The sequence below is a fragment of the Engystomops pustulosus genome, chromosome 2, assembly GCF_040894005.1.
Source record: "Engystomops pustulosus chromosome 2, aEngPut4.maternal, whole genome shotgun sequence".
NCBI lineage: Eukaryota > Metazoa > Chordata > Amphibia > Anura > Leptodactylidae > Engystomops > Engystomops pustulosus.
The window spans coordinates 212,539,685-212,565,603 of NC_092412.1; the positions used below are offsets into that span (position 1 = coordinate 212,539,685).

A 25,919-nucleotide genomic window follows, 5' to 3' on the forward strand; every position below is an offset into this window, starting at 1 on the left:
GCATTATCAGAAAGGTAATAAGCAAGTGGTTGTCTAAATAGACAAAGGAGGAATTTATTATACATACATTGTGGCACATGGCTGTGGTGGTTTCTCTCCACATGGCACCTTTCCAAAAACGTCAGATCAGAGATATTGAAAGAGGCATGGTCCCACTTGACTATTAGATTTATCAAAATTAATTCCAGGAATTGGTAAAAATTATTGATCAAATCTATGACAGCTCCTACCTGTTCACACATTTTAGGTTGTCACACATGGATCCCAGGAGATGAACTTATAATTGAGAGGAATAAGCTTTGATGTGGGGAGATCAAGACTAGTTTAGAGATGCCAATGCATTTAGTAGATGCCAATTTCAATAAACATCCTCCACTGGGAAGTGATACATGGGTAGAAATGGTGATACATGGTAGTGTTGGTTCCTGTACATGCTGTATATTGTACATGTATGTAGTATATTACTCTTTTATATTACTCCTACTTCTCCCAAAAAAAACCCAACAGTACAACCCATAGATCATTATAAAAATCTTATCTAAGAACTTGCGATCATTGTGAACATGCAGTATGATGATACATACATGAAATATATGGTATACTATGAAAACATACTAAAATGTGTACAAATTCTTATCTACCATAATGAAAATATAGACAAAAAAAATCTTGTTTTAAGTGTATGAAATGACTAGACATATACCATACTACTATGGTTTCAGACACCTTTATGAGACCATTTCTGTGTCCACTGTAAGACACTACTGTTATACCGCTATTTTTAGAGCTATTGTATGACACTAATCCAGACTACAGTACTTTGTACACGTATTCTGCTACCATTTAAGTTATATGGATATATTCAAATATATTGTAAAAAGCAAAAAGTTATCATTTACTGAAACCAAAAAATGAATTCAGAAAATGCAAAAGGCTTCTCCATATAATCTTATGGGCACAAGTATATTTAAACTAAAGTGGCTCCGATCCAATCACCTTCTACACTGGGTTTTTTGGTATTTGCTGTACAGAAAATTCTATTTGACTTTGTCTTTTAAAATTACAATCGTACACTGACACCACTACGTTAATTGTTATAACCCTTATATTGGTACTGCCAATAATAATCTAAATTCATAGGGACTCTGAATATTCTGGAGGACGTAACGGACAAGTAATCCACAATAGACTAGCAATGGGATTAAAGAAAAAAGGTCCCTGCTCGTAATCTATTGTTAGAAACTAAATGGTAGAAATCTCTTCAACATTGAAAAGTTGCATGGCAAATGTTAATGGCCTGGGAACAGGAAAAATTTCTTCACAAAGGTATTCCTATCCTGTGTGGGCATCTGCATGCCATCTTTGAAGGAGAGTTGAACCTAAAAGGAGAAAAAAAAAGTTATAATTAATGCAGAATTTATCTAGTAAATAACCCTTCATACTTAAGGTACATTGCTTCATGTAAATTAACAGGATAATGTCATGGACACTGCTTCTGTAATTGGGGCTACTGCCAGGGGCGTAACTAGGAGAGGCTGGGCCACATAGCAGACTTCATTTAGTAGTACAGATTATTAAAATGAGAAGGAGGGATGTGACACCTGGCACCAGCGTAGATCAGCTGAGAGCAGCATTACCAGCAGCTTTGCTACTTACAGAACGGAGACAGAAGCAGGTTGTGTAGTGGTGGTCAGGGGCAACTGCAGGGTGTGCTCTCATTTAAGTGAAGATCTGAGATTGTGGTAGCCCTTAATCACCACTAACCTATAGGCAGCACTGTATGATGCTGTCTCTGACCCCTACAGGGCTCCCCATCTTCAAAAAGTTTATTTTAAGTATTGTTTTCTGCATAAAGAATTGTTCTTTCTAGTGTCAATATTTACTATTTCATGCAATGTACTGGGAACCTGGTCAAAAATTCCAAATGCAGTGAAATGGATAAAAAAAATAATAATTTGTGCCATTTTATTGTTATTCTTTGGGTGTTTATGAACAAGAACATACCAATTTTATAAAAGGCTTTAAATATGTTTTGGTAGATCTTAAAAAATGTAAATGTTTGTCATATTGTGACACCAATAACATTTACATAATTTTGTGTACAGACCTATGTCACTCTTGCTGGACAAGTCAACGTTTTCAGTGATATCAATTCAGGACCTAAATGACCTTTTGATCCCTTTTAGGCCCCTTTCACACAAGCGTTGTGGGGACGTATATGCGGCAGCACTGTTTCGACCTGGTTGGGTCTCTTCAGTACAGCGTAGGGAACTGGTTTGGCTCAGTGAGAAGCTTTTGACCAGGGTTGGGATGTAAGAGTTCTCCTTACAGAGAACTCTCCACATGCCTACACGGAGGCCTTAATCGGCAGTCTCCGATTCTCCGAGTCTACTTTCTGACCCTATTCAAAAGCCTCTCAAACTAGTTCCCTACACTGTACTGAAGAGACCTAACCAGCTCGAAACAGTGCTGTCTACAGTAGGGAGTCTGTTGCTTCTGGAATATATAAACTGGTTTAGCTTTAATCCCACATGATGTCATAAGGCTTCCTGAAGGGCATTCTTGATGTCAAGGGAGCTGCCTTGCAAGATAGCTAAAAGAGTTGTGGTTTTCCTTATCTCATCCTGGAAAACTTATTTGCATATTGCCCCATAATCCCCTACTGCAGTGATGGCTAACCTATGGCACTGGTGCCAGAGGTGGCACTCAGAGCCCTTTCTGTGGGCACTCAGGCCATCACCAGAGATGACTCCAGGTATCTTCCTACAGTCACAGACAGCCCAGGACTTGCTGTGCACAGAGCTATTTTAAAGTGATAGCTCTACCTGGGACTATTTTCTGCTTTATTGGTGTCCTCAGAGTGCTGGTATCAATGAAAACTGTGACAGAGAAGGGAGTATAAATCACAAATTACATTTCTGTGTTGGAACTTTGCGATAAATAAGCCGGTATTTGTCATAGTTTGGGCACTCGGTCTCTAAAAGGTTTGCCATCACTGCCCTAGTGGATCGTCCATGGCTGTAAGTCTCCACACACTTACACGGTCGGCCTTAATTGGCAGTCTCCGTAAGAAGATGTCAGGACATTACAGGAAGCTTCCTGGTCCTGCCATGATTATTCCTTGTGGTGAATCCCGTAACTAAAAAAAAGTCTGAATGTCCGAATCAAAACTTTTTTGCCACATGTAAATTTTAACAAAAAGTGATCTTAAAGTCGTACAGTTTCCAAAATGGCATTTATGAAAATGTCACCTTGTCCCGCAAAAAAATGTGGTGATGCAGCGAAAAAATATTTAGAACGAAAGATTTAATTAAAAAAAAGAATATTAAAAGATAATAAAATCCATATACATTTGGCTTCTCTGTGATTGTACTGACCCTCAAAATAAGGGGGAGATGTAATTTGGAGTGAAGAGTGAAAGACAAAAACAGAGCCTACGTCAAACATTTCTGAAAGCATTTTTTTCAACAATTTCACAGGATTTGGAATTTTTCCATATTCCCTGACATACAAAATGGAAAAGGGGCATCTACAGCTAGTAGATAAAAAAAAATGAAACAAGCTGAACAACATGAAAGATTAACCCTTACAATATAGTATTATAGGCTTTCAAGTTCCCCTGATTTCCTTCAAACAGTGAAAGATTTCAAAAAAACTTTGGAATCCATCAGCTACTGGGTAGCTTACTGAACGGTGTATTATGATCACAAAATGAGGTTCTGCTTTCCTGAATGAAAAGAGCAGCAAGTCGTAGTTCAGGAAAAGTAGTTCAGGAAAATGGCGGCTCCATTCATGTCTGTAAGTACTGCTGAGCATAGGCTGGCTGGCCACCCAGAACCTTCCAGAAGGGAGAACCCAGAAAATAGTAAAAGAAGTTCCTCCCTGGGTCTGGAGCGAGTAGAGAGAGTGGGACATCAGAAGTGGGTAGAGAGAACGGGACATTAGAAGTGGGCAGAAAGAGATGGAAGTTAGAAGTGGTGCAGCAGAGTGGATAGTGTGGAGCATTGAAGGCAGAGAGCCAGCTGGCAGAGTCCAGGGGACATTTTGGGAGCTATATCCCTTATTCAAAGGGAGCAATCCAGGCCTGAGCAATGTTTTGCAAACAGCTACTTATGCCTCGGGTCGGCCTGTTACTGATTCCGCACTGTTGTTCTTAATGCTGTAGGATTCAGTTTTTTTGTAGGTAGGAATGTCCTGCTCACATAGGTAAATATATAATTTTCTATAAATTCCTCCAAAATGCTGTGCTAATGTCATTAGATACCTCTATTATCTATAAATACTTACTTTTCGGAAGATATCCTCTATAGATGAATTATGGGCATATTTTTGCAGGATTTTAATAAAAGTCTGAATAAGAAGAGAGCCTTTTTCTGCACATCTAAAAGAGACTGTATCTAAAGAGAAAAAGAAAAAAAAATCTAGTGCGTGTCATGCATACTATCTCTAACTTACTCGCAATCCAAATTTCCTCTAACATTTACTATTGGGTTAGAATCACTTTATTATTGGGCCCTGCCCAGATAGTCGCCCACTGAAATTAGATTCTAATGTATATGGATATCTTAAAGGGGTTGTTCAGGAATAAAAAAAATTGTATATAAATGTAAAAATAATAGACCTCTTACACTTACCTCTTTTAGTGCTCCTTTTCAGCAGCTGCACCGCTGCCGTGCCATCATGACGGAAGCCATGACTGCAACAACCTAAAACTCCCGCTGTTGCAGTAGTGCCGCTGTGGTCGACCTATTACCTTTGGTACTAAATAGAGAGACCGGCGGCAATGATGGCCAGTACAGTTACTGAATGAGAGCAGGAAGAGGGTGAGTATAAGACGTTTATAATTTTTACAGCCCCCCAAGCTATACAGTCTTGGCCATAAGTTTTGAGAATGATACAAATGTTAATTTTTACAAAGTCTACTGCATCAGGTTTTATAATGGCAATTTGCATATACTCCAGAATGTTATAAAGAGTGATCATCGTAACAGCAATTAATTGCAAAGTCAATATTTGCCTAGAAAATGAACTTTTTCCATCAAAAAACATTTCAACATCATTGCAGACCTGCCTTAAAAGGAGCAGCTAACATCATTTCAGTGATTTCTCCATTAACACATGTGTGGGTGTTGATGTGGACAGGGCTGGAGATCAATCTGTCATGATTAAGTAAGAATCACACCACTGGACACTTTAAAAGGAGGCTGGTGCTTGGCATCATTGTTTCTCTTCTGTTAACCATGGTTATCTCTAAAGAAACATGTGCAGTGCACAGATGCAATGTACTGCACCAAACTGGCCTAACAGGGAAGAGTATTGCAGCTAGAAAGACTGCACCTCAATCAACGATCTATCGCATCATCAAGGAATTCAAGGAGAGAGGTTCCACTGTTGCCAAAAAGGCTCCAGGGCACCCAAGAAGGACCAGCAAGCGCCAGGACCATCTCTTAAAAGTGTTTCAGCTTCGGGATCGGGCTACCAGCAGTGCAGAGCTTGCTCAGGAATGGCAGCAGGCAGGTGTGAGTGCTTGGAGCAAGGCCTGGTGTCAAGGAGGGCAGCAAAGAATCCACTTCTCTCCAGAAAAACATCAGGGACAGACTGATATTCTGAAAAAGGTACAGGGAGTGGACTGCTGAGGACTGGGGTAAGGTCATTTTCTCTTGTGAATCCCCTTTCCGATTGTTTGGAACATCTGGAAACATCTGAAACAGCTTGTTCGGAGAAGACAAGGTGAGCGATACCACCAGTCTTGTCTCATGCCAACTGTAAAGCATCCTGCAACCATTCATGTGTGGGGCGGCTTCTCAGCCAAGGGAATCGGCTCTCTCACAGTCTTGCCTAAAAACACATCCATGAATAAAGAATGGTAAAAGAATGTCCTCCAAGAGGAACTTCTCCCAACTGTCCAAGAGAAGTTTGGTGATCAACAATGCCTTTTCCAGCATGATGGAGCACCTTGCCATAAAGCAAAGGTGATAACTAAATGGCTCAGGGAACAAAACAGAGATTTTGGGTGCATGGCCTGGAAACTCCCCAGATCTTAATCTCATTGAGAACTTGTGGTCAATCATCAAGAGACGGGTGGACAAACAAAAACCAACAAATTGTGACACAATGCAAACATTGATTGTGCAAGAATGGACGGCTATCAGTCCGGATTTAGTCCAGAAATTGATTGAGAGCTGCCAGGGAGAATTGCAGAGGTCCTGAAGAAGAAGGGGCAACACTGCAAATATTGACTTGCAGCATTAACTCATTCTGTCAATAAAAGCTTTTGTTACTCATAATATGATTGCACTTGTATTTCTCTATGTGATAAAAAAACATCTGACAAACACATATAAAAACCAGAGGACAACAGATCATGTGAAAATATAATATGTGTGTCATTCTCAAAACTTATGGCCATGACTGTAGATAAAAAAAATATATTTCCGGACAACCCCTTTATTTACAGAATAAATCATCTATGATCTTTGAGAGTCCAACACCCCTGAGCTTACCATAGCGGGATAATTGTTAACTTTAGGTAATTTTGCAGGTATATAAAAAATAAAATATGAAAGCCAGAGGGTAACCATATAATAAAAATGTTGGGCCTACAAGCATGGGGAGTTAAATGTTTTCTAAACCCCATTGTGGGAATTTAATATGCCAAGCCCTTTATTATTCAAACTTTTAAAATGCTAATTGTTGTGCTGATTCATTCTCGACTAGACTACTGTAACTCCATACTAATTGGTTTTCCACTCACTAAACTCTTTCCTCTACAATCCACTCTTAATGCAGCAGCCAGGCTCGTCTTTCAGACCAAACGCTACACTGATGCCTCCAGTTTGTGCCAATCCCTGCACTGGCTGCCGGTCTTCTTCCGTATTCACTTTAAAATAATAACCCTCAACCACAAAGCTCTGAATAATGCTGCACCTCCCTACATCTCTTCTCTCATCTCAGTCTACCGCCCAACCCATGTTCTTCAATCTGCCAGTGATATTAGATTAATCTGTACCTTATTTCGAACCTCTCATGCACGTCTCCAAGACTTCTCTCGAGTTGCACCAATTCTCTGGAATTCCCTTCCCCAGACTCTCAGACTAATACCCAATACCAAGTATAACTTTTGGAGATTTAATTCTAACAATGTACTGCAGAGCCTATAAGTATATCTGACTTGCACAAAGCTGCCAGGTGGAAAATTAACATAGGTTTCAGTCCTAATCACAATAGCAAATCTGTACCTATGAGTTACAATGGTTCCAAAAACCTATATATGTTTGTAGAAATGTATGTAGCAATAGGAAATATTAGTGTACCTGGAGTTGATGCATAGAAGCAGGTCATATCGGTCTCTTTCAGCATCACACGGCAAGCATCATCTTCTAACTCTTTTTGATTGATGCTTGGTTGTTGACTCTGACCATCACTGACTAATACTTGACTCCGACCATCTGCATAAAAAGTGTGAATTTTTTTTACCTTAAGAAAGAGTAAAAATGAGCCACTCTACTTTGTCATAAAATAAGTTTCACGTGTAGAATCATTCTGAAGGACCCCTCTAACTTACATCCTCGACAAGCCTGGATAATGATCACCTTTGGTTTATCTCGCAGTCCTGGGCAGTTAAAGTTGTTAAATGTTTCAAAGATATAATCAGTATGGAGGACACTGTTGGTAGTGACTCTGGCCTGTCCATTTACAAGTTCTCTTGTACAGTCAGTTCCATAAATAATGTCTCTTTCTCCATGAGACATGAAAACCAGGAAGGTGCTGTCAGACTGCTTGTGTTCCGTTTTAAGAGCAAAAGTCTTCAGTGTGGTTCTCATCGCCTGGGCAATTATAATAAAAAATATATAAATTACTATAATGAAAACTTTAATAATGATTTTTTTTAGTGCTAATAGGAATAGGTTTACAAAGTGTGTTTTCTGCACATTTAGTTTTTTGCTTATACAATATGTTAAAGGAAGTCTACCAGAAATGTTGACCCCATAAAACGTCAGACAGTGATAGCAGTCTTGGAGATCTGTGTAACCAAACCATTGTGTGTGCTGTTAGTAGCAGCAGGACTGTGAAAAAATTATTTATACTCCAAAATTGTAGATGGACCTCTTTCACACTGCTATGCTGTTAGATCTCAGGAGGGACACACACACACATAGTTAAACAGATCTCTAGTTGTTCTAAAGATTGCGACTTTGCAGGGGTGCACCAGCTGTGAAGCAAGTTGGGCCTCTTGCCTCAGGCAGCACCAACTGCAGCAAGATGGGGAGCAGCATTAGGGGAACAGTCACTTGCTACAGAGGACTTAGTCAATGTCTACATGGGTGTGAGACATGGCATGGAGAACCCACTTTACCTGACATGTTACTACTGGAATATCCTAATATATTACTAGCAGATGAGCCGGTGGGGCGCCATTATAAAGCTGCCTCAGACAGCAAGATGGGGATCAGCATTAGGGGCACAGTCTCTTGCTACAGAGCACTTAAAGAGAACCCGTCATGCAAAATAACCCCCTTAAACTAAATATATTTTCATAAACTGCCATTAGAGAGCATTGCATCTATCCCTTTATTGTCCCTCTACATGCCTGTAAACCTAAGCAATGAGGTCCTAAAGCTGTATGCAAATGACCTGTGAAATGTCCAATGAAGCATTAGCATATTCAAGCTGTCCACTCTATTCATGAGTGGGAGGCACAGCCACACCCCCAGTGCATGACTGACAGCCTGTATAATGATGCGAGGCTGTATAATGATGTGCTTCCTGGTGCTGGTGGCCACGCCCCCTGCAGCCTGTGTGTATAGGAGAGATACAGCAGCTCCAGGCTGCAGCCATGTTACAGCAGAACATGTCAGATTCATGTGTAGCTGATGTCTGTGTCTCTCACCTGTATATTAGGAGGATGCAGCATGTCAGCACACTAGCCATGCTTTACTATACATTACACACAGACATGACCAGGGGGAGGAGAGGGGAGGGGTAACAGGGGTGACATCACTGCCTCTGACCATGTGACCAGCCTCATTTACATAATGAAGAAAAGATGATTTTACAATGAATAATGTATGAAATAACTAGATAAAGGCTGGGATGGGATCCTTGTGAGCTGCTCCAACAGGTAGTAGTGACAGGACAAGTGACACAGACCTGATGACAGGTGTCCTTTAAAACTAGTAGTCAATGTCTACATGGGTGTGAGACATGGCATGGAATACCCACTTTACCTGATATATTACTACTGGAATAACCTAATATATTATTAGCAGATGAGCCAGTGGGGAGCCATTCTAAAGTGTACCCCAGCAGCTTTGGCATTATTTTTTTATGGTCGTTTGCATGTGATGACACACAGGACGCAAACAACAAACCACAAGCATGTTTGTTGCATCCAAAGACCACACAACATTTGTATACATGAGGGCTACATGCACATGAACGTGTTCTAGCCGTGCACTTACAACTGACTAAGGGTTTCTAAATGACAATCTCCTACTCCTGCATTAACAACCCACTAACAACAAGCCCCCAATCAGAAACATTTACAGAAAAATAAAAAAAAAAGTGTATTTTACCTCAGCTGTCAGATTAACTTCACACTGAACAGTGTAGCCGAGTTCCTCTAATAGTTTCTTCATTCCCTCAAGGTCAACGTTTGCCCCTTTGCGATATTTAATACATTCATCTTCAAACTCAATATTACAAATAATGAGAGCCAAGCGTTTGCGATTTCTCTTCTCACGGATCGGATAAATCTAAAGGAGTGTACAAAACATTTGTTTCTGAATAATTTAGTATATCATATAATCATTTGTATATCTAATTAAAAATAATTTAAAAATAACAGGTTTTTAGGCTTGGAGACCTCTGCTTCACCATATAATTGGACAGTAAATCTGGGTATACTTTATCCGCCTCATTAAAAAAATTACTGACAATTATTACAAAGCTGGTTGCACAATGGAAAGCTGGACAATCATTGTATTGTCCATATTTTTAGGACTGAAGATAGCACTCTGGCCCAAACTCATTGAGGCTTGTTAAAAAGATAAAAGACCCATGTCACAATAAGTCTGGGTCAATGCTTAATTCAATATCTTACACATTTCGATGACTTGTAAGCGAGGGTAGCTCTAAGGCCTAGTATGCATTTCTGTTAGGTCTTCAGTTATTTTCATCAGTTACAGTGAGCCAAAGCCATGTGTGGTCGTAAACACAGAACAGGTGCAATTCTGTGTGTTGGACCACTCAAGGCTTTGCCCCATCATTAGGCCTAGGGGAGCTGTCACACATTTGTGTTTGCCGATTGCTTATGTGTTTGTATGCATACACATACGATCAGCAATCAGCACCCTTTGTCTTATATTGTCTAAATGCAAGACACCGGGTACTGATTCCTGATTGCATGCCTTTGCATATAAACGTATAAACGCGAACGGCCGCGGCCCGACCCAGTGCATTTTGATTCAGTTAAAAAACGGAATCAAAACGCAATCGTGTGAGAGCACCCTAAAACCCACAAGCGAGTCTGAGCTTAGCATGTCAGTTGATTTCAGGCCAGATATTCCGGCAAGGATACAATGCAAGGTTGATGCGAGTCACATCAGACTCGCTCGTGGGTTTTAGGCCTAAGGCTACCTGAACACAACAAAAAAATGAGGATGTGTACTAGCCATATTTACTTCTACTGAATTTCACAGCTGGTTTTGGAATTCCTGGCAGTGATTTTCAATTGTTATTGGTGCAGATACGTCACAAGATGCAGGAAAAGTTAGCAACGCGTATTACTGCACACGGTTATGCAGGTATCATCACTGGAAAACTAACATGTGAACTGTCCCTTACAAGCAGGGGCAGACTGGCTATAAGACCCGTTAGGAGAAATCCCGCTGGGCCGACTGCTCTGGAGCTGGTGTGGGGCTGGTCTGGGGTTGGTGGGGCCAGTCGAAAAATAAAAAAGCCTGCACTCACCTTTCTGATGCCGCTCCACTGGTACAGTCCGGTCGGCGGTGACAGCTCCGTGCCCGCCGACAGCACACAGACTATGATGTTGGCAGGGGTCTGACGTCATAATACAGGAACCAGTGGTGCGCACGGCGCTGTCACTGCCGGCTGGATTGCTTCAGCTAGCAGAGCTGTGGGGGAGCATTGGAAGGGTGAGTAAATGCTTTTTTATTTGTAAGTACTGTGGAGAGACTGGCTGCATACAGCAGTAGGGGCTGTCTGGCTTTATACAGGGGAGGCTTTCTGGCTGTATACAGAACGGGCTTACATGGGGGCCTGGCTATATACTGGGGAGAGGCTGGCTGGCTGTATAGACGGGGGCTGGCAATAAATTGGGTGGGCTGGCTGGCTGTATACTGGGGGGGCTGTATACTGTATACTGGCTATATATATATATGGGAACTGGCTGGCTGTATACTGGGGGGACTGGCTGGCTGTATACTGGGGGGACTGGCTGGCTGTATATTGGGAGAACTGGCTGGCTGTATACTGGGAGAACTGGCTGGCTGTATACTGGGGGACTGGCTGGCTATATACTTGGGGGTTGGCTATATGCTGGGGGGCTGGCAATATACAGGGGGTTGTCTATCTGTATACTGGGGGGGCTATCTGTCTGTATACTGGGGCAGTATTATAATAGTTATGAAGGGTAATAAGAATGAGTGCTTACACACCTGGACAGGTAATCTTTGATCTAGTCTCCATTCATCTGAGATGCAAGAGAGCCTAGTCCGCCAGCCACGGACACAAAAGTAAAGATCCAAACGAAGAAATGGCTCAGCCACGATAGTTAAATTCCTTTTTTGTTCATTCCATCAATTTAAAATGTCCATAGCAAACACTGTATGGTATGGTGTTTGCTATGGACTTTTTAAATTGATGGAATAAGGAAAAGTGGAATTTAGCTATCTATCCTGAGCCGTTTCCTCGTTTGCATCTTCATTATAATAGTTATATTCCCGTACCTAGGGGGCAGTATTATAGTTGTTAAATTCTTGTACGTAGGAGCAGTATTATAGTAGTGATATTCTTGTACATAGGGGGCAGTATTATAGTAGTTATATTCTTGTACATAGGGGCAGTATTAGAGCAGTTATATTCTTGTACATAGGGGGCAGTATTATATAGTAGTGATATTCTTGTACATAGGGGGCAGTATTATAGTAGTTATATTCTTGTACATAGGGGCAGTATTATAGTAGTTATATTCTTGTACATAGGGGGCAGTATTATAGTAGTTATATTCTTGTACATAGGGGGCAGTATTGTAGAAGTTATATTCCTGTACTTATGGGACAGTATTATAGTAGTTATATTCTTGTACATAGGGGGCAGTATTATAGTAGTTATATTCTTGTACATAGGGGGCAGTATTATAGTAGTTATATTCTTGTACATAGGGGGCAGTATTGTAGAAGTTATATTCCTGTACATATGGGACAGTATTATAGTAGTTATATTCTTGTACATAGGGGACAGTATTATAGTAGTTATATTCTTGTACATAGGGGGCAGTATTGTAGAAGTTATATTCCTGTACATATGGGACAGTATTATAGTAGTTATATTCTTGTACATAGGGGGTAGTATTATAATAGTTACATTATTGTACACACGGAGCAGAATTATAGTAGTTATATTCTTGTACATAAAATGCAGTATTATAATATATTTTACTTCGGGGCAGTATTATAGTAGTTACATACTTGTTTATCATAGAAGGTATTGTAGTAGTTTTTTTGTGTATATAAGTATTATGTTGTATTCTTTTAGAAAAGAAGCTTTATTCCTGTACAAGGGAGGTAGTATGAGTCTCTTCCACTGCACTGTACATGTTGATTTAGACCTTCTATAAGCAGTTTGTGTGGAGTTTAGTAACTCCACCCACATCACATGGTCACGCCTACTTGTTTTGATCCTGCCCACAGAATGGGGCGACTTTTACCGTTTTTTTTCCGCAGCCACTTCTGCATCCACCCCTGCTTACAAGTTATCTATAGAAGAACTCCAGCACCTGCTCAGGACCCGGTTGGGTTAGTGGAAAATGTTTTATAAAAGTATATGTAGTTGTCTGTCATTTGTTAGTCCTATTTTCAGTAATTAAAAAGAATTTAATATTAGTGGCCTAATAGGGGACTAATGAAAATGATGTAAACCATTGCTTTGCTATGATCATATTTACCTCTTTTTCTTTTGTAGTTATGTCTCTGTATTCTGCCTCTGAGCACAGTATGATCCCATTGGTTTCTTAAAAAAAAGAGACAATGTCAAAATATCTGTAACTTTACTGTACTGTACTGATTTTCTGTACTGTACTGTACTGATTTTCTGTACTGTACTGTACTGATTTTAGAGAAATGTGTCATAAAAGTCTTCAGATTTCCAGAAATCTTAAGTTTTCTCTACAGTTAGCACTGCAGTGAACTCTATGGCCCTGTGTATGAGCCAATCGCCTGTGCAGGTCCTGCTCCTGCCTGTATTGCGGTCCCTGCACTCTTTTATTATTGTCATTGGCGATTATGCAGTTTTCACCCAACTGCCCTCTCCTACAGATAACAGATATCTGGACTCCTTATACTACACATTCATATAAAGTACCTTGTTGGCAGGTTTCTTTTACAGGCAATGGAGGTTTAACAGGTTCTGGGGAAAAAAAAGATTCAGTATTTATTTGTTATGGCTCCTTTGAATTTTTAATTTTTCAATCTAAAGGATGTGTACAAGAAAAGAAAATTGAAATATAGAAAGGAAATCCTGCAGTCTAGTCTGCGGCAAGAATGTCATAGGGCTGGAGAAGCTGAGCAGATTGTACATAGTACTAACTGCAGGCAGCATGTGGCAAGTAAGAAAGTCACCTGATAAAAGGGATTGTCCAGAATTAAAAAATGCATCTATCCCAGTGCAGTTACTGTGCCTCCTGTTACAGCCAGCCTCTGTTTACATGCAGATGCTGGCAGTGACATCATGTTCACAGTGCGCACACTTGCTACTGCAGCAGTTACAAGCTGTAGCATGTTTGCGGCAACACCGAATCACTGCTGGACTGTATACAAACAGAGGCTGGGGGTAATGGACGGCGCCAGGAGGGCTGGAGAATATAGTATGTATCAACTCAGGTTGCAGGCAGTATGGGGCAGGGGAACAGGCAATGCCCAGGAGAGACTTAACTGATCAAAAAAGAAAAGCGGTTGTCCAGGATTAAAAATTTCACCTCCTCCAGTGCAGCCATTCAACCACTGCACTGTGTGTTACAGCTGGCCTCTGTACATACAGATGCTGGCAGTGACATCATGTTGACATGTGAACACCTACTACTGTATCAGTTACATGCTGTAGCAGGTGCATGGCTGTGAATGACGAATCACTGCCAGCCACATATAAACAATTTTTTAATCCCGGACACCCCCTTGTGGATGGAGTCTGGATTTTCCGTATTGCAGGTCTTGCAGATTGATTATGCACCCAGGGAATGTCATCTGGGTTTTGTTTCCTGTGTAAGTTCTTAGTTAAAGGGAACCTGTCATCAGAAATTGACCTAATAAACCACTACCAGTATGTTGTCGAGCAGTTGAAAACCTTCTAGGTCATGTTTCTTTCATGGCCCAGCGTGGTGACATCATCCAAAAAATCTACTTTGAAGAGAGATGTAAGTTGATTGTATAAAGTCAGGGAGACGGAGAGTTAAACACTGAAATCAAGCTCATCCTGCCTCTCAACACCTTTTCCTATGTAGTTGACATAATTTAATGGACTTCAGTAGATCTGATCAATGATGTCCCTGGACAGTAAAGGGGGCATTATAATGCAGGGAAAGCTTAACTTCAGTGATAAACTCTCCACCTCCTTGACTTCATAAAACCAATTTACATTCAAGGTCAATTTTCAAAATGATGCCCATGAAAGAAACATCATCTAGAACAGTGGTGGCGAACCTATGGCACGGGTGCCAGAGGTGGCACTCAGAGCTCTTTCTATGGGCACTCAAGCCATCACCCCAGGACAGAGTTCACCAAACACTAAATCTTCCTGCAGTCCCAGGCAAATTAAGGGATGTTGGTCTCAGATTCAACAGATTCGACACTTCGTGGCTGTTTGGAACTGCAAGAAAAGTGAGAAGGTTTTGACAGAACTGCATTATATTTGGAAGTCATCATGCTGGACCCGACCAGTGTTCCTTTACAGAGTGACCCTGAAGAAGCTACAATGATAATCTGAATTTGCCCTCCTTCTTTTAACTGGTGGCCTCAGACCACCGATACAACTGAAAGATGTTAAAGAACAGGTAGCAATAAGTTACTGCTTAAAATTTCATGTTGGCACTTCACGGTACATAAATGGATTTCGGTTGTAGTTTGGGCACTCGGTCTCTAAAAGGTTCGCCATCACTGATCTAGAAGCTGCTCAGATGTATTTCCTGTATACTCCAGGATTGTTGCTGGACTGGAGCATCCTGGTGCACTAGTGCCCTGCCCCTATGCTGTGAGCCACTGTTGTAGCTTTAGTTTGAATACTGCAGCAATGTTGCATCTCAACCATGCCAGTTCCCACCTACCCGGGGTCAGTATGTTTATAGTGGTTGACATTGAATAGTCGATGTCATCAAAGGCTGCAAGAATGTGGACTATATTATTGTGGTCTTAGTTCTAGTGCCACTTATCTCCTGTCCCCACTGAACATACTTAGTTTATTTTTGTGTTTCCTTAAATAGTCAAGCAGATGCATTGGGAGATAAAATAGTGTCCCAATCCTTTATTCTCTGCAGAGAAAACACACGAGATGTAAAAGATCTCTGGCATTGGCTTTCTTCACTTTTCCCACCCATAAAGCTGAGCATGCATGTGCAACATCCCTGCCAATACATAGGCAGGCTGGTAGTTGCGATTAGCGCCCTCGCTAGGAGCTGTTAGGGGTAGTCGCGAACCCTCTATGAAGGTTCTAGAACCTGGTCATTATGTAATAGCAGCTGTAGCCTCTGCCTGGAAAGGCAATAGTTAAATGGGTGTAAGATGTTATCCAATTATGTGGCTGTATTGTAAACTGGAGTGTTAATAGAGAGGTGCTACCACCTGACCAGGGGGAGTATAAAATCCCTGTGAAGAGGGAGCACATGGTCCAGTCCAGACTACAGGAGTCTGAGAGTGAACAAAGAGATAGAGTGTACACCTTTAGTGCTGACACAGAAACCAATCCCAGGAACGGAGTCAGGAGACTCTAATCCAGAGCTGCAGCTTCCACAGTTTGGACACAGCTCCATCTCAATTATCCCGGCCTGCATCTACTACCAGGCTGGTGCATTATTCCTGAGGACCCTCGCTACGACCACTCCAGTACCAGAATCCAGATCTGCTGTTTGACCTATAGGCGCGTGGCCTGCTACCTGTTGTTCAATAAAGAACCGTAAGTTGATTTGCACAACTCTGCCTCCGTCTGATCCCTGGATATGGCTGTCTACCACCACAGGCTTCCCCATCCATTACCCATGGACCTATCTTACAGACTAAGGGGTTGCCCCAGGGAAAATCATTACATCAGCCTCTTCCTCCATATTTCTCGCACACACCACCTGCTGCCAGGTTGTATGACAGCCCTCCTGTCCCCATACCAAGCACCATGACATCAGCGTGCCCAAGACCGCACTAGCCAGCCACTCCGGTATTCTGGGCCCCGACTGCCTCCAGGCCACAAGAAAAGGCCAGGCCCCGGTGGGGGATGTTGAACATGTGTATAAGGGGAGATATAGTGGTATGTTATCCCTAATCATGATGCTTTGCTACACATCACTTCTCCCTAAATGCCATCAGCCTCCTTCACCTACCATTTCTTTGCAATATACTTTAAGTATAACTAAATTACCTTGTATACCGAATTCTTCTTTAATAGGCAATGGAGGTTCTGGTAAAAAAAAGATTTAGGCTTTATTAGTTATGGTTCTATTGTCTAGTCTGCAGCAAGCATGTCATAGAACTTGTGGAGCTTAGCAGATTGTACATAGTGTCCTATTTGCAATCAGCATGTTATAGAGCAGGATTAGCCTAGCAGATTGTACATAGTGTCCTGTCTGCGGACATCAGGTAAGTGAGCAAGAGGAGATGAGAAGATTGTACAAAGAGTCTTATCTGTAGGCAGCATGTTATAGAGCAGGATGAGGTGAGCAGTTTGTACATAGAGTCCTTTCGGCAGGCAGCATGTTATAGACCAGGAGGGGATTGTACTTTATGTCCTATCTGCAGGCAGCAGGGGGTAGGAGAACAAGCAATGTCCATGAGAGAGTCACCCAACCATACATCGACAGTATAAAAAATTGGAGGACCAGCAACCACCATAGGATGTCACCTGTGTCTTTTTTCTGCGCCAGCTGGGGAAATAGTTTTTATTGTTTTCAACTTTATACATGATAAGGCTGATTTGGAAGAAGACTATGGAGGGGAATGAGGTTCATCACAATGAGGAAAAGACATTGCTTGCAGTGGCGTAACAAGATTCTACTAGGCCCTGACGCAAACTGGTTGAGGCAAACTGATTGGGCCCCCCATATACCTAAACTCTCACTACTACCCCTGTCCCACACATTACACTTGCGAATGAACATATATGAGCTACAGAATAATACTAGTAGAACCCCCTTGTACACCTTATATGTAGTGTCCAGCAGCCTCCCTTATCCCAGGAGCTCTTATAAAAGAAATGCTCACAGCAGCCCCCTTAATGAAATGTCCGCAGAGACCCCTTAATAAGATGGCAGCAGAGGCCCCCTTTATGAGCTGGTAGTAGAGGCCCCCTTAATGAGCTGGCAACAGAGGCCCCCTTAATGAGATGTCAGCAGAGGTGCCCTTATTGAGCTGGCAGCAGAGGCCCCCTTATTGAGCTGGCAGCAGAGGCCCCCTTATTGAGCTGGCAGCAGAGGCCCCCTTATTGAGCTGGCAGCATACGCCCCCTTATTGAGCTGGCAGCATACGCCCCCTTATTGAGCTGGCAGCATACGCCCCCTTAATGAGCTGGCAGCAGAGCCCCCCTTAATGAGCTGACAGCAGAGGCCCCCTTATTGAAATGGCAACAGAAATCCTCTTAAGAAATGGCAGCAGAGGCCCCCTTAAGACCTGGCAACAGAGATCCCCTTAAGAACTGGCAGCAGAGACCACCTTAAGAAATGGCAGCAAATGCCCCTTAATGAAACAAAAACAATAAACTCTGTACTCACCTCACTCAGCGACCCAGAAGACTTCCTCTTCTTTCTTGCAGCAGTGCAGTCAGATGATCCATCTGTGCACCTTAGCTGCGCACACACTGTATGACGTGGCGGTAGCGCTGCTGATGACGCCATCAGTATGCGCAGGAACATCGGATAGACGTGCATCTACCTGCCTGTGCCTCCATTGTAATCAATTGTATACGTTTCTGACATTCATACAATTGTTTTTTCTCACATTCAGACCCGCAGGCCCGGACCATCGACGGGCCGGGTCGCACCTGCTGCGACTGTGATCGTTACGCCACCGATTGCTTTAGAGCACTAGTGCTTGTGCTGTGAGGATAAAGTTATGAGTGATTGATGGTTGTAGTCATGGTGATATATTTAAGGCAGATAAAATCCAGTTCATCTCTAACAAAAATAACGGTTTCTCCTAAATTATCGATATAAGGGTCCGTCACATGTGCTTTATGGATGGGATCTGAGATGCAAATGATTAAATGCTTATATGTGCTGACATGTGGAGCAGAGATCGTCATAGGGATAATCTCTGGTGAGTTGAATTTGAGATCAAGAGTATTATTTGCGCTGTGCATGTCTGGGCAAAATTGTACCCTCTTCCAAAATGTTTTAAAGCGACTCTATCAGCAGCTTTGACCATAAAAAGCGGCAGACATTGTTTAGTATTGGCCCTGGAGAGCTTTGTAACCAAACATTTTTCTGGCTTGTTAATAGCAGCAGCATAACTTAGGGTGCGTTTTCACATTCAGTTTTTCAGATGCAGTTTTTGATGACCAAACCATGAGTGGAGTGAAAAAAAGAGGAGGAGTAGCACCTCTCAATGCTACCCATTGTGATCCACACCTGCTTTTGCTTATGTGTGAACGCATCCTTACGAGAGAGCGGCTGTGCTATGTTCAGGGAAGTGATCTCACACACCTGTGCACCAGAGTGCTCCAAATCCAGCTACAATCCTGGAATATAAATAAACTCTTCGCAGTCTTCCTGTAGTTAAGAACAAACAGCAGCCACCTAATACTGTTTGCAACTTTGTATGTTCAAAGCTCCTGACTATTAGACAAGGTCAAAGGATCTATTTCAGATACACCTTCCAGAAGAGATGGTTGTGATGTATTTCAGAGCCCTGGTGCTTGTTTTTTTTTTTCTTTAATCTGCCAACCTGTTCTCAACACATGGCCCCCAAAGGCACCATGAACTAGCTCATACTAGCCAATGAAACTGTTACCTTTTAGTTTTAGAAAGCCCATTAAAATACATGCCTAGTGAAAAAAAGGTTACTGCCCCTTGGCTTAAATGAGCTAATTCAGTTTTATATCTGGATAGATTTAAAAAATAGGAGCACAGCACATTTGTATGGTATGTCACTTAGCATTTTGTAGTTGGTGGTAGGTCATCTTTAAAAAAAAGTAAAACTGTTATTAACAAAGACTAATATTCTGTGAAAGCATATTAACTTACAAGCCGTTATGTGGGCATACTATACACTATGTATAAATATATATATGCGAGTACATGTTTGTATATGTGTGCATACACTATGTACAATACATCCACACCCCATGCAATGACCTTGTGAGCTTGGTGGATATATGAATAGCGTTACCTGGGCTGCTGGGTTTTTCATCAATTCCTTTTTGTTCCGGTGTTGGTAATGAAAGTTCTGCTGGAAGCAAAGGAAAAATTCTAATCAATATTCAGGTTTTTTATTACTTACAGAGATCAATTTTTAGAATGAACTTATATAGGCAGTGATGGCAAAATGGAAATTTCTAATGCTCTATAAAACAAAGAGTGATATGAGGGATTGGATGTTGGTCCATTAATTAGGTTGTATATTTGTCATGAAGATTTATGGCTACAATCTTCCACTAGCTTGTAATCAAGGATAATGACAGGATCACAATGATTTCCTTCTATATTCTGCAAGCATTGCATAAAAAAGGGCCTTCAATGTGGGGCTGAGAGCAAGCAATTGATTACCTTCCCTCTTGGCTTAATCAATGTCATGGCCAGCGCCAGCACTGGGCATATCTGGGCAAGTGTCGGGGCCCAGAGCTGCTGGAGGGCCCACATAAGTTTGTACATAGGAAGCCATGGGGGCGAGTTGGGACTGTATAAAATGAATCCATTGTATGTCAGGGGGGCTTATATAAAATAACAATGAGGGGATTGTTTGATATGTTAAACTAGGGAATATTTTAGGGAACAGAAGACTGTTTTAGGTTCTGAATTTTTAATACCATGTGAGTTCACTCCGATAAGGCCCAGGGGCCTACTGAAACCAGGAGCCGACCCTGCCCATAGGTCAAATATATCACAAGACAACTACGGAAGGCTAGCCTATGTAATGGCATTCTACTCATGTGAGACATCAATCAAGCCAGGAGGGGTAATGCCCGTCTGACTCTACACCCCCACAAGTCATTTGAATATAATGTTCAATGTTATTCTTCTAAATCTCACAGAATTCAGTTCATTGGGTGGTGTTAACCAGGGATTGGAGGCCAGCTCAGCAATCATTTAGTGACTTGCTCACTGGACTTCTAAGCCTAAATCTAAAAAAAATTTCTATGAATAAATTCCAATGTGACAGGTTTCCATTAGTACATGTTATAGTTGAACACGCTATGGCCAAACAGTAAGCCAAACTAGTTATTTTAATTTATTCCACATTAATAATGGGTCACTCCTAGAAAAATGCTGATCATTTATTGTAAAGCGTTACCTGTTAATCCAAGCTCTTTTCCAAGTTTTGGATCCTTGTCTATGATTCTCTGCAGTAGTACATTCGAGCTGTAGTCTCCCTTCCTTTTCACTGTATCTATTAGTTCTCGGCATCTGTCTGCGCGCGCAGGGAAAACCTCATTGATATATTCCACCTCTAAGTCACTGAGTATATTTTCATGTAACAAGTCATCCAGCAAATCTTTGATCAGTGCACTGCTACAGCTTTTTACTAACTGAGGTCGAACATCAAATAGTTTTTTTTCTGCAGAATAGAAACTAAAGACTGTTAGATGACGACAAAACAAATTTTTCAAGTGATTCTGAGACAAAATTTGGATGTACCTGGTATGTCTGGTATCTAAACGCAACCGTTAACGCAAGCATTAACATTTACGTTTTGTAAGCGCAAGTGTTAACTGTTTAATTAGGCAAATCTCTCTCCAGCTGTTTCAATGCATTTTATGAATAACTCCCCACACTCGGGATTGGCTGTAGAGAAGCAGGGGGCGTCGCTAAGCCAACTGATGGGTGTTTTCATATATTTGTAAAGGACACATGGAGAAGCTGTTTCCCAGGGGGGGGGGGGGACTGCTCCACTATAGCCACTCCCAGTGGACGAGTGCCTAGTCACACAGCAGATGCTAATGAAAGGTACAATATAACATATCTTTTTTTTCTGTAAAACCTATTTTTTTTTATACAAAAACACTTTGGCGGTGTATGTACTATGCTCTGTGGGGACTGGGGGAGTGCTAAAAATGGGTCTCCTGGTGACAGGTTCCCTTTAAAGAAGAAAATGCAGACAGACATTCCCCAGTTGCAGTCTTGAACTGATGTACAGACAAGATTCATTGGGCTTTTAGAGACCGATTTTGCTAGATCAATAGATCAGTTGCTAAGTCATATTTAAAGGGGCTCTGAGTTAAGAGTGAGATACCCTGGCTTACCTTTGAAAAGTGACCTAATTTTGGGATATACATGCTCAAGGAATTTATAAAGGGCTATAGCGAGCTGTTATCCCTGGAAATGTTTACAGTGGCCCATTAAAATAAAAAATGATTATTTCAAATAAATTATGCCTATAACCCCAAATTCTTTATTTTTGGCAGGGTTTAATGAAGGAAATGTAACCCAGAGTGTGTTACATAAATGTCTCCTACATTTCACAAAATATGGTGGGAGAATGCTGTAATGTCAAATGGCAAGGCTTGAAATGGAAGGAGCACTACATGTTTATTTGGAGGGCAGAATTTGCTGTAATAGATTTCTGTTGATAAGTCAAATTTGGAGAGCTCCAGAGATACTAGAACATTGGACAGCCCAAGAGTGACCTCGAAAATTTAGTAATCATTTTGACCCCCAAATATGCTTATTTTTACAATTTTACAAATAAGCCATATTAGTGCCCAATAAGTTAAATTAAAAGTCTGTAATTTTTGTTGTAGGTCACTTCAAATGTGAGAAACAGAATCGGAAAAAAATCCAGAAAATCACATTGTATGATTTTTAAATAATTAACCCCATAGCGCAATAAGACGTACCCTTACGTCTTACTGCGCATGGGGGAGTATGAAGAGGGCTCACAGGCTGAGCCCTCTTCATACTCACCGGGCATTTGCTTCATAATGAAGCAAACGCCCGTCGCTAACACCCGCGATCCGTTGCCATGACAGCCTGGGATCACACAAAGATCCCAGGCTGTCATGATCGAGGCTATCTATTATAATGTGCGATCTGCACATTATAATAGATGGTATGCAAAATCCCCATATACTGCCATACTGTAGTATGGCAGTATATGGTAGGATCAATCAGACAACCTAGGGTTAAAGTACCCTAGGGAGTCTGTAAAATAGTAAAAAAAAAAAAAAAAAAAAAAGTAAAAAAAAAAAATTATATTAAAAAAACATAAAAATTCAAATCACCCCCCTTTCCCTAGAACTGATATAAATATAAATAAACAGTAAAAATCATAAACACAATAGGTATCGCCGTGTCCGAAAATGCCCGATCTATCAAAATATAATAACCGTTTTTCACTGCGTTAAACCCCGTAGCGGAAAATAGCGCCCGAAGTCGCAAATGGCATTTTTTTGCCATTTTGAAAAATAGAAAAAATTCTATAAAAAGTGATCAAAATGTCGAACAGTCCTAAAAATAGAAGCATTGAAAACGTCATCAGAAGTCGCAAAAAATGACACCACCCACAGCTCCATACACCAAAGTATGAAAAAGTTATTAGCGCAAGAAGACGGCAAAATGAAGAATTTTTTTTCTGTACAGGAGGTTTTAATTTTTGTAAATGTATGAAAACATTATAAAACCTATACAAATTTGGTATCCCCGTGATCGTATTGACCCAATGAATGAAATAGACATGTCATTTAGGGTGCACAGTGAAAGCTGTAAAAACCAAGCCCACAAGAAATGGCGCAAATGTGTTTTTTCATCATTTTCACTGCATTTAGAATTTTTTTCCCGCTTCCCAGTACACGGCATGGAATATTTAATACCATCACTACGAAGTGCAATTTGTTACGCAGAAAATAAGCCATCACACAGCTCTGTACATGGAAAAATAAAAAAGTTATAGATTTTTGAAGGTGGGGAGTGAAAAATAAAAACGCAAAAACGAAAAAGGGCCTGGTCCTTAAGGGGTTAATTAGCATTTTATTGAATTAAATAAGTGATCCCCTACCAATGAGCAGGAATTCTCTCTCTCTCTGTGCTGTTAGTTTTTCTTGAAGAAGCTCCTCCTACTCTGCACTCATTACCTGTATTATTTTACCTGTTTCCTGTATAAAAGACACCTGTCCACACACTTCAACCTCTCCACCATTGGCAAGACCAAAGAGCTATCTAAGAACACCAGGGATAAAATTGTAAACCTGCAAGAGGCTTGGATGGGATACAGGACAATAGGCAAGCTGCTTGGTGAGAAGACAACAATTGTTATTAGAAAATGGAAGAAACACTAGATGACTGTCAATCTTCCCCGGTCTGGGGCTCCATGCAAGATCTCACCTGGTCAATGACCTAAAGCCATCTGGGAACACAGTCTCATACATTACTGTTAGTAACACACTATACTGCCATGGATTCAAATCATACAGGGCTTGCAAGGTCACCTGCTCATGTCAGTACATGTTTATGTCCTTTGAAGTTTCCCACTGACCAACTGGATGATCCAGAGGAAGCATGGGAGAAGGTCATGTGGTCAGATGAGACCAAAATAGAACTCCAGCTCCACTTGCTGATAAGTACAACCCTAAGAACACCAACCAAACCAGAAGCATGGGGGTGGAAACATCATACTTTGGGGGTGATTTTCTGAAAAGGGGACAGGACAACTGCACTTTATTGAAGGGAATATTGATGGGGCCAAGTATTGCAAGATTTTGGACAAAAACCTTCTTCTCTCAGTAAGAGCATTGAAGATGGTTATGACTATGACCCAAAACGCACAGCCAGGGCAACTAAAGAACGACTCCGTATGAAGCATTTCCATCTCCTGGAGTGGTCTAGCCACTCTCCACAACTAAACCCAATACAAAAACTTTGGAGGAAGCCGAAACTCTATGGGGCACATATACTAAGGGACGTGCACCAGTTTTCTGACGGCCTTTGCACATTCCTTTAGGTACAAACTGCTTGCACAGGTATTTAAAACGTGTCCACGCCACATTTGTGTCGCACACGACCGATGCTCAGTCGGACCATGCACCAGATTTTATATGCAAAGTCTGACAGAAATGTGTTGCACCCCATATGTTAAAGGTGCACTAAAAAAAAAAGTGGAACACTCTGTCAGGGAAGTGCAGGGAGCGGCAGATTGCGCTCTGCCCTATACACAGGCAAACTACCCTATGTGCAGTTTGCCTGTGTACAGTTCTTTAAATGTGCCCCAATGTTGTCCAGCATCAATCTCAAAACCTGAAATATCTGGAAAAGATCTGTATGGAGGAATGGGCCAAAATCCCTGCTGCAGTGTGTGAAAACTTGGTTAAGAACTACAGGAAACATCTGACCTCTGTCATTTGTTTCCGTATCAAATATTATGTTCTGTTTTTCTATGGGATCAAATACTTATTTCATGCAATAAAACGCTAATTATTTAAAAATCCCGTATTTTTTAAGATTCTGTCTCTCACAGCTGAAGTGACCTACAATAAAAATTATAGACTTTTCCATTCTTTGTAGGTAGGAAAACATGGGATCACATTCTTATTTCCCCCACTGTATGTGCGGATAGGGAACTACCGTTCTGCTGTGCCATACATGGAAGAGAAAAGGTTAGAGGCAACTTATCAGCCACAAACAGCTTATAAGGCTATTGTGTACAGCAACAATATAAAGCAAAAGGTCCAAATTATTTTACCATTAAATAATAAATAAAAAATTGCTGCCTGCACACAGGAGGAAATCTGCAACATAAATGCCTAAAAACCTGTCATGCTACATAGTGCACAAGGGGAAATAAGAAACAATACTCTTGTTGTAGAGCTATAGAAAGTGTACTGATACATTGGAAACACTCATTTTATTTAGACATATGACACCACATATGAAATGCACATAAGAGATTAATAATGGTTAAGACTCCAAAGCAGATACAATACCCCATTTACCTGCCATCTAGAACTGAAAAGCAGCACCGTCCATATAAAGCGTCCAATGTATAGAAGACAGGATTGTTTAACAGGAAGCAGGAAATAGTTTGAAAGGAATAAGAAGTGGGTGTCACTTTCTACCCAGATCAGTTTCACTTTCACAGGACGTCTTTACATGAAAGATCCAGGAAAAGGAAGGGAACTGTTACATTATGTTCTACATCAATGTAATATCACAATCCAATCACATTTAAAGGGAACCTATCACCAAAATTCACCCCATTAAAGGGGTGTTCCCGTTTCAGCAAATTAATATTGTTTGTATGATGCAAAATTATACAATTTTCTAATATATCCTCAGTGTCAAT

At 41.1% G+C, this 25,919-nt stretch overlaps 1 protein-coding gene across 4 annotated transcripts; it reads right to left on the reverse strand.

The window, feature by feature from the left end:
• LOC140119224 (caspase-1-B-like) lies at positions 1-25,678 on the reverse strand. Of its 4 annotated transcripts, none has more exons than XM_072138040.1 (11): positions 25,570-25,678; positions 20,940-21,203; positions 19,818-19,874; positions 16,858-16,896; positions 13,603-13,647; positions 13,187-13,251; positions 9,576-9,755; positions 7,565-7,826; positions 7,314-7,448; positions 4,288-4,397; positions 1-1,379 (listed from the first exon to the last, which is right to left on the reverse strand). In XM_072138040.1, the coding sequence occupies exons 1-11, from the start codon at positions 25,574-25,576 to the stop codon at positions 1,290-1,292; spliced, it is 1,254 nt and encodes a 417-aa protein (XP_071994141.1). In that variant the 5' UTR covers positions 25,577-25,678; the 3' UTR covers positions 1-1,289. The 4 variants fall into 4 exon arrangements, with proteins under 4 accessions (XP_071994141.1, XP_071994140.1, XP_071994143.1 ...); XM_072138039.1 differs by having other exon boundaries at positions 19,818-19,877; XM_072138042.1 differs by lacking the exon at positions 16,858-16,896.
• Positions 25,679-25,919: the final 241 nt, after the last annotated feature.